General features: G+C 33.2%; 1 protein-coding gene across 1 annotated transcript; it reads left to right on the plus strand.

The window, feature by feature from the left end:
* Positions 1–917: 917 nt before the first annotated feature.
* On the plus strand, positions 918–6,572 carry LOC148273863 (alpha1,4-N-acetylgalactosaminyltransferase 1-like). Its single transcript, XM_088238052.1, has 2 exons — positions 918–1,673; positions 6,521–6,572. Exons 1-2 carry the CDS (start codon positions 943–945, stop codon positions 6,570–6,572), a joined length of 783 nt encoding a protein of 260 aa, XP_088094178.1. The 5' UTR covers positions 918–942.
* Positions 6,573–9,955: the final 3,383 nt, after the last annotated feature.

Genomic DNA, 9,955 nt, shown 5'->3' on the forward strand with positions numbered 1-9,955 from the left:
GAAAATTGTTTCCAGGCGTTGCCTAGTAGGTGATTTGGTTCAGCCGGATGAATCTCACCCACGTGATAAAGGTTTCAGCTCTTTTACTTCACAAAAGTCAACAGATGGAAGAGTTGAGGAAATGTGGATGTTCAAACATGGACAGAATGGTGAATGTTACACAGTGTGTAAAGTGGCCACTTAAACCAGCCAATGACAGGTCATAGGCCCTGTAAATGCCTAGACTTCCATATTCCCTTCTCGAAAACTTTTTCCCTCTCTGTTGAAATAAATTTAAATGCTTTGAAATACATTATGAAACAATTTTATGCCATAATTTCAGCATATAAGAGTTATATATCATAGTTTAATCTTATAATGCCATCGTGTCAACCGATTTAAGTGCTAACTCTGTTATAAAACAGCCACAGTACATAGACAATGAACCTGGATGTGTTTATTAGGATCGGTTCCAAAGATATTAAGGATCTCTATTTGCGCATGCGCGGACTTGTAAAATTCTGTACTGACGGCCCGCCTGAAGGAACTAAAGCACTTGAGTAGTTCCATAATCTAGAATTAGACAAAGCACGGTGTATTTTATACCAGTTCGCGCATAACTGCGCGGTCGAAAGGTTGTGTGTGGGGTTGTTCCATTCATGGTATGTAGGTATATGGGTGCCTACCGTATACTTGAATTAATATTATCGTTCCAATTATTTTTAATTGAATTTGAAACATTAAAAAAAATATGTGGAATTCTTGTGACATTTGTATGCCAACAAATATTTTATGCTAACGAGAAAACCCATAAAACAGTAAAAATAAATCTATCCTTTCCTTTTGTCCATCAGAATCTAATGTGTTTTATGCGTGGTTTAAATGATTCGTGAAGCGTTGCCAGGGGTTTTATTTACAATAAATGGGTAGCGTTTTGATACCACTTGTCAAACCATTTAGAAGATGGATTTAAAAAATAGATTAAAAAACCTCGAGTGTAATATGTTTATATTTGTTTTAATATTGCTACAGTTGTGTGTTATTTATTTATACCACAACGCGTCGATTATCCGTGCGGAGTTTAGAGAAAAAAAACCCAATTTAATCGTCCCGGATATTCTCGAATATCTTTCGAACGTCGATATATACAATCCAAACAGTCTACCAAAGGATGGAAAATTCATTTTCTTTCTGGAAACTTCGAAACCGAAGAAGAAAGGATTGGTCGTGACGATCAGCGTGAGGCAAGCGTGTGCCGTGGAGTCCGCCGCGAGACTGAACCCCCATTTTAAGGTGTTTTTAATATTTATAGTGCCACTGCGCTTACCCGAAGAGTCTTGTCGGAATCCCGAATGCAAAATTATTCACGAATTACTTAAGATAAAAAACGTCGCCATAAGAACAATAGATCCTCTTCAACTAGTCGCTTACACCCCGTTGGAAAAATGGTATAAAGATGGTAACTTGAGGAATTCGTCTTACTTGATAGAGCATACCAGTGATTTTTGTATGTATCTCATACTGTGGAAGTATGGCGGAATTTATCTAAGCCTCGATGTTCTGACGCTGAAGTCGTTTGAGGATCTGAAGCCTAATTTTGTAGGAGAACTCCCTCCAGACAATGTAATCAGCAGCGCTGTTTTGAATTTTGATCTCTTTGGCTCTGGCCACTTTTTGGTTGAACTTTGTTTGAGGTTTGTATTTATTTATTTTACAGAAACAAACAGTCAACAATGATATAACAACATAAAAAAATACGGTTTAAAGACAGAACAGCGAAGTTTCTAAATAAAAATCATACCTACATATTAAATTGTGGTAGAACGAAAAGGGGTGTTTGTGTGTATTTGTATGAGAGTATGGGCACGCACTTTTGCCGTATTTTTACCACTAACAACACCGCGCAAGACACACCGGAACTGCCCGACGTCGGCACGATCGGAGCTTGCCAGAATCTGCGTATGCCCGGTCTGCTTCGGTTCAGTTGGCTGTTGCTCTCTCTCTTTCAAAAACTTACAAATGCCCACATCATGTGAATTCGTGTCACGGTTAATTCATTCTGTGTTGTACTTAATTTAATCACATCTTTGTATATCTATTAAATCTCAGAACAATATTAGTAAATCACTCATTTAATTTCATGCTACCATGCAACGCAACTGCGGTAAATGAAACCAACCATTTCATATAAACAAAAGATTTGACTACAAGAGTAAGTGTAGAGGTGTGTTTGTGTGTATTCGTGTGGGAGTAAGTGTCAGGTATGTAAGCGTGAGCATCATTAGATAGCAAGTGGGAGCGTATCACAGCCAGAAAGAATGAGTCATAATTTATTTTTAAATAAATTAAGGGACATGTTAAATATATCAATATCGTGGGCATACAAGAGAAATTGACCAAGTGACAAAATCAATAATGTTCAGGGGAGCCATTTTAGTGTTTTTCTAGAGTTCAATCGGTTCTCAAAGATCAGATTTTTCAAGTGGGTAGTAGGTAATTTTACATTATAAGTGCGGTACTTTCAACTTTAAAAAGTATTCAAAAAACACTACTACTTTTGTATAAAAAAATAAATTGAAAAAATTAGTCAATTTTACCTGTAAAATTTGTCATGAAATTTAGCAAATAATCATTTTTGTTTCGTTCATTGAGGGAAGTAGTATTTTATTTTATTTTATAACTATAAATTTTGTTTTTGGGATTTTTGGGATTTTTATTTCAATAATCCATTTTTCTATATTTATGAAGGTTAAATGAACACAGAAATACAAAATAAATGAAAAAGAACAAATAATTAAGAAGTGTTACGTAATAATCTTAAGAAAAAAAAAATATTAATGAACTTTTTATAAAAAAAACCGTATCTGACAAATACAAAACGTATACTAACTTACTGACTACTAACTACTCGCTCTAACTAACTCTTTACTAGTGACATTTATTTATTTATTTATTTTACATAAACGGCATAAATTGCCTTTAACATATATTGAACATAAATATGAAAAAAAAAAATACATAAATAAAAACATAACAAAAAATTATAAAATTGCATAACTATAACAATAGTAACAAGTAGGTAAATACACATAAGCAACCAAAAATATTAACGAAATAAATACATAAATATGAAAAAACAAAAAAAGGAAAAACATTTTTAAATATAAAGAAAAGTTTAAGAATAATATTGCGAGAGAAAAAAAGAAATCAGACTCGTTTTATAACTATCAAGTCCAGAACCAAATATATCAGCCTTGTCCTCATACTGATTGCCATATCTATGGAGCCTAGGGATAGGCAAATGCATGTGATAGTTGGTCCTAGAACTTGCAGAACAAAAAGGAGATCTGTGGCGGGTATGTCGACCAGGTACACGGAAACACACCAACTCCAGCAAATCTGGACAGTTAATTAATGAATTGATCACTTTAAAAAGTAATATTAGGTCAGTTAGGAATCTTCCATCGGAAAGTCTTAAAAGATTTGCTGAAGACAACAATTGATTATAATTAAATAAAGCGGCTGGAATATGAACTTTAAAATTAACAAATGAACATCTACCTACAAGTAAAATTGACTTACTGTTACTTGGTCAATTCTTTGGATCTTAAATTTACTAATAAAAGTGACTGTGTGTTGGTCTGTTTTACATGTCAAAAATCTGTGAGCTTCTATCAAATGGTCACATATTTTACAAATTAACTTTTTTCTGGATCGACTTGGCATTTTTACCAGCCAAGCATTATGCCAATACGATGTCAAAAAGTCAATAGTCTCAATTTCGTCATTTTTGCAAAAGGTCACTTTTACTTGTATAACCACGATATACGAAAAAAAAACATTATAGTACCGTCAAACGTGACAATTTTGCCCAGTTTTAACAAACTTTTACAATATCATTTTTTTTGTATAGGACTACTCCTATACCCGTATGCAGAGACAAAACTTAAGGTGAGGAACGTACATTCTAATCTCATATGAAGAGAATAACCCCAAGGTGAAGACAATAGAATGTACTTTCCTCACCTTAAGATTTGTCTCTGCATACGGGTATTAGTATTGAACTAAAATTTGTTGTAATAATTTTAAGATAATAAATTGTACATGAAGGTGGCCGAAGCAAGATCTTATTTTTTTGTTTTTGAAAAGAAATACAAGCATTTTAAATCACATACATTTTTGTGATTTTTTTCCTTTATTTCTACGTAAAATTATTCTATAATATTCCATTTTGTTGAATAGTGATACTAATTATTATGAGCATTTTTACATGTACAAAACGTTTGCTTTTCTTTTATTTATGCAATTTTAGAAGACAAAAAATGCTGGGCAAAATTACCTCCACTTGTTGACAATTTTGCCCACTTGGTAATTAACTGTTATTTTTGGTTTTTTCATCCTTGTCATACGGTTTATTACTACTTTTTGGGCGAAAAAAACTGTTTATGTTTAAACAGTAGCATCGTTGAGGCATCACCATTATAAAATCAATGAAAAAAACCGGTGGGCAAAATTGTCAACTATTTCCTCAATTCTTCTATACAATGTGGATTTGTGGGCCAGGGTTGGCACATAATTGGATTTTTAACAAAACCAAAGAAGTTCATCTCTAATCCTTATAATTTGTTCGTGTTTGACTATGCATAAGCCAATTATTTTTTTTTACAAACCATTTCAGTTCTGATGCGATTTTCGTAATTAAGGGAGCTTGCCCTCAAAACGATTTTTCTTTAAATGTGTATGTAAAAAAAAAAACGATCTTTATTTTTTTTTGTACAGCAGTGCAATTATTTGCTAGATTACCTATACTTTGAAATTGTATTTATGCACAGAATTCATAATATTTTGTATGTTTTATTTTCTTTTTTAGACTGTTAAAAATATTTATACAAAAAACATTTAAAATAAAAAATAAGTCTTCATAATTTCACAAATAGCTGGCAAATTTAATAAATAAAACTTTCTTAAATGTGGTCGGATATTCTTACATTATTTTTGAATGGTAATAATTAAAATTGGTTTTTGTATAACAATTTATTATTTACTCACAGAAAATGACTCAATTTTGCAGTTTTTAAGATTTACATTGAATTTATGAAAACCTTGACGCAATATTACAGGTTTAGGTAAAGATTTCACTATGTTCCAATTATATACATCAGCAATATCCTCAACTTGAGATAACACAAAGCTCCATTAAGTTTGCGTCTTACAAATGACATAACAATATTTGTTGAATCTTTGGCAAAAAACCTGATTTATGGGCCAGTTTGAAAAAAACATCCCGTTACCTCGTTTAAAATCATGTTTTTGCCATTTACTTCATTTTCTTTTATATTTTCTACTATGTTTTTTTCTACTTTCTTGGATGATGTTTTTTTAATGTAGTATGTAGCGACAACCCTAGACGTGGGCAAAATTGTCAAAACACTAGCTAAGAAATCTAAGAAAATTTTGCCCACTTAAATATCTATTGTGTTTGTTCAAATAGATATATAGAAATACGTTCTATAGCGTCTTTATTATGTATGCAATGAAATATATAAAACTTACTTGCCTCCTTTCAACACAAACTCCGCAACAACAAAAGTTTCGACAATATTTGTAAATATACACAAACAGACCTTCAAGTTTAACTTCAAATTTTAAGTGATCAACTGAAGTTGGCGGTAAACTAAATATTTAGTTTTGCCTTGGAACTATTAAAATATACTTACCAAATGTATTTTTTATGATACCAGTAACTTTTCTTACTTTAAAACTTGATTTTGTTAAGGATTTCGGCAGTGGGCAAAATTGTCATGTTTGACGGTATTAATACCGGTAAGGGCAGGTATGAAGGTAATAAAAACGTAAATAAGATATTGTTAGAAATTGAATATTATAACCAGAATTATCTTCTTTTTTAAAAAAAAAGAGAATACAATTCTACAAAAAAAGTTTTCAACTAAAATATTTCAATAAATATATTTTTTAAAAGTATTATAGAATAATTTTACGTAGAAATAAAGGAAAAAAATCACAAACATGTATGTGCTTGTATTTCTTTTCAAAAACAAAAAAATAAGATCTTGCTTCGGCCACCTTCATGTACAATTTATTATCTTAAAATTATTACAACAAATTTTAGTTCAATACTAATACCCGTATGCAGAGACAAAACTTAAGGTGAGGAAAGTACATTCTATTGTCTTCACCTTCGGGTTATTATCCGCATTCGAGATTAGAATGTACTTTCCTCACCTTAAGTTTTGTCTCTGCATACCATATATAAGTCTTTCTATGAGAACCCAGATACCTAAGTTTAGTCTAAATTTGAAATGGCGTAATCTGCCGGTCCTAAAGTAATAATATTTTAGTTACATAAAACTTTTAAGTACTTATATTTTTTAATAGAAACACCTTTAAAAAAAATGTTTTTGTCTAATTTATGTTTTTTTATTTATTTTTTATTGCGCGATTAAAAAAACAAAAACATGAGTAAATTATAAAACATCATACTGACTGACTTTCTAAACCTAAACGGATATTTTGTTGACAGCGAACTGGAAGACCGTTACGCTCCCGCAGAGCGGGAGTTTGAGCTTGAGTAACAGCGGTTCGGGAGTTATAAGGAGAGTTCTGCAACACTCCTGTCAGAGATAGTCATTTAATAGTTTGGCTACACTTGGGACATCCAGCCTAAAATCAGATTTTTACTAAAATTTCTTTAAAATCCGAATAACTTTTAAACGACTGAATATCGCTAAACACACGTGGGGATTTAATCGATAGGCATTGAGATCCCCCATCGCTCTGCCACCGATGATCCACCCTCCCAGTTACAGGCTGTAAAAGTCTTGAAAATCCAATCATATACGACTACTCACTGAACGATAAAATATTATCTGTGTCTAATATACGAGATTTAGGTATTATACTTGACACTTAACTTTCTTTTACAATTCGTGTTGAACATGTTATCAATGTAAATTGATCGAATAAAAAAAATATTCGTTTGATGTTGTTCATGAAAAAAGTATAAATGTCTCATTTTTTGGTGAACAATTATGTTAAACACACTATAGTAGGATTGTTTTTGCGTTTTTTGTATCAATTTTCGGAAACAGAGTTTCATGATTGCATGAAATAAATGATATAATCGATTCGATCATTGATCAGTAATTTCCCATCACTAATTAAATTAGTTCGACTGCTGTCATTCTAATCAAGTTTTAAGGACTATAAGAAACGCATCACCTTTTATAAGTTTACTGCAAACAACGATAGACATGTAAATACGATCAAAACGCTGCAAGGAAATTATTTCATGTAGATTATAAAATCTGATCAAAGGCAAAAAATTTATGCTCATTCACCTATTTCAACGCAGCCAAAGCGACTATTTCTTTTTATTTTGACGCTGCTATGACTTAAAAGACCGAGATATTTAGAATTCCCGCTTTCACGAACTTGTGATATTCACTTGAATCCACCAAAAGTTGTACGGTTTCTTTAACTGTCTGTTCTAGCTCTCATAGAAAACAATTTGTCAAAAAAGTAAAATAATGGAGACACGCCAATGGTAAATATCCATAGTGTGTAAAAAAAATCATTGCTCTATGCGTAATCCAGGGATAAAATACGGGAATACGTTTGTTTCATCTCAATATACATTTCAATTCATAAGTACCTACATATTTTGATTATTTATTATTTCTAGATGACGACGCGGAAGAAACGCCCTCGGCATTTTCCACAGTAACCGTTGTCAACCTGCGCTGGAGGACATCGCTCGAAGTGCGCAACATGAATCAAATTTTGGAGACGATAAAGGGTTCCTTCGCAATTTTATACGAAGATCTTTCAGAGGACAGAACCATAGACGATGTTCTGCGAAAAGCCTACGAAACACTGGCGTCGAAAAGGTGCCCGCAGATCTATCGGGAAAGCCTCGACATTTTTTAAGTCGATGACGTATTGGTGGATTTTTTTAAAGCCGGCGCGCTCGCAATACTTACACAAAAGCATTGTGTAGTATCTGTGAATAAGCTCATGGTGTGACATCGCATGGCATACGCATTATGAAAATAATCTCCGTCTCTTTCGCGCTCAGACGCGCTTATGAGCGTGACAAAGACAACTTTTGCTGTGTTAGTTGCTAATGATATGGTGATAAAATATACACAGAATGCTTCTGCGTTCGTCTAAATTTCGCTGCGACTCTTAATAGTTAAAATTTAATAATATATATTCGATGTAGGTATATGTATTAAGCTATGGATTAAAAACACTGATTTATAAATATACATTCATTCAATCAAATCATGTATATGTCGATTGTCTAGTGCTGGCGCTTTCGCAAAACTTATACAAAAACGTTTTTACACTTTTTTATTTTGCTAATGCAATATTTTGTATTATTTTTTATAGTAAACGTCGATTTTTCGCCAGTGAACTGTGTTTACGAGGAAAACAGAGAAAAAAGATGAAAGAGGAAAGGAGGAGAGATTAAGGAAGAGATAGAAAATGTTTCTTCAGACGTGATTTAGACAGAGATAACGTAGTAACATCTTTGATGGTGGATGGGAGATGATTCCACAGTCGAGCCGCATGGACACTATATTAGCTAGAGAAGAAAGGGGAATTGTGGATGGGTATTAAGAGAGTGCCTTGAGAATTAGAACGAAGAGGTAAACCATGAACTGATAAGCGTTGAAATTTTTCACGTATAGGAGCGTTAGGACTATGAAGTACATTGAACAGAAGTGAGAGGGAGTAATAGTCTCTACGTTGTCTAATTTTGAGCCATTTCAGTTGCCTACGATAATCAGAAATGTGGTCATATTTCCTAAGACCAAAAATGCACCTTATGCATGTATTCTGAAGTCTTTTAAGATTATCGAGTTGCTCACAGCTTACATCAATCATGGAAACATCAGCGTAATCTAGAATGGGTATTAGTAATGCTTGGACGAGAGTGCATTTTGTATTATTATGTTATTGTTCATAAGGCTCTAAATTTCTTGTCAACACTGGTTTTAGGACCCCGCTTCAAAACTTATTTTCTCTCTCCCCGTAAACATAAGGACAATATTCTGCCGCGAGGCGAACATATGCACTGCGGGAGTATCGTTTGTCAATGATTCTATTGTGGCTTAATTTATTCCACAAATGAACCGCGTACGAGTTGTTTATCATCTCCAGTACTTCTTCAGCTTTTTGGACATAAAAAAACCACCGCCATTTCCCGTGAGGCACGGCGTAAAATGTCGATTCTGGAAGCACGTGAAAACCTGAAAAAAGACATGCAATCAGCAATGCGCTTCTGAACGGTATCTCGTGGGTAGTGAAAGCGTTCTTGACGCGTAATTCTATAACTTATTAAACATTCATGACATTGGTCGTAGGGAGTAGTCAGATAGTTTGATGCATGCAGCGGATTGGAGATGCTTACTAGATGTTAAAAATAAAATATGAAAAAAAAGAATAATTTTTAAAAAAATGTATACAAATGGCAGTCGCGAATGAAGTTTCGCATTATATTAAATAATTTGTCTATGTTTTATAAATGTATGTATGTGTATACGCATGGGTGTATGAACATGTGTATGTATGTATGTATAGTATATGTGTGTATCTGTACGTATGTATGTATGTATATACAGGTGTTCATTAAACCCTGTCACATCCGAAACCACGATGATCAGTATGAGCAAAAAGACATTGGCACATTTTTTTGTTTTTGGGACGAATAAAATTTAAAAAAATAAAATATCAAAATCAAATGGTTGCTTACTTCTGCAGGGGAGAAACGAGGGGAGGAGGGGGGATTCTGACACCAACAACCAACCTCCCCTCATTTTTTTTTAATGTGAGCAATGCAGAGGAGACTGAGGAGAGTTGATACAGTTTTTATATTACCTAGTATATCTAAGCTAAAAATAGCCCTACCTCTGTCAACAAGCTGTTTCATCTCTCCTAGACCCAAAAAATC

The sequence above is a fragment of the Micrasema longulum genome, unplaced genomic scaffold, assembly GCF_059751315.1.
Source record: "Micrasema longulum isolate JH-2025_06_02 unplaced genomic scaffold, ASM5975131v1 h1tg001822l, whole genome shotgun sequence".
Taxonomy (NCBI): domain Eukaryota; kingdom Metazoa; phylum Arthropoda; class Insecta; order Trichoptera; family Brachycentridae; genus Micrasema; species Micrasema longulum.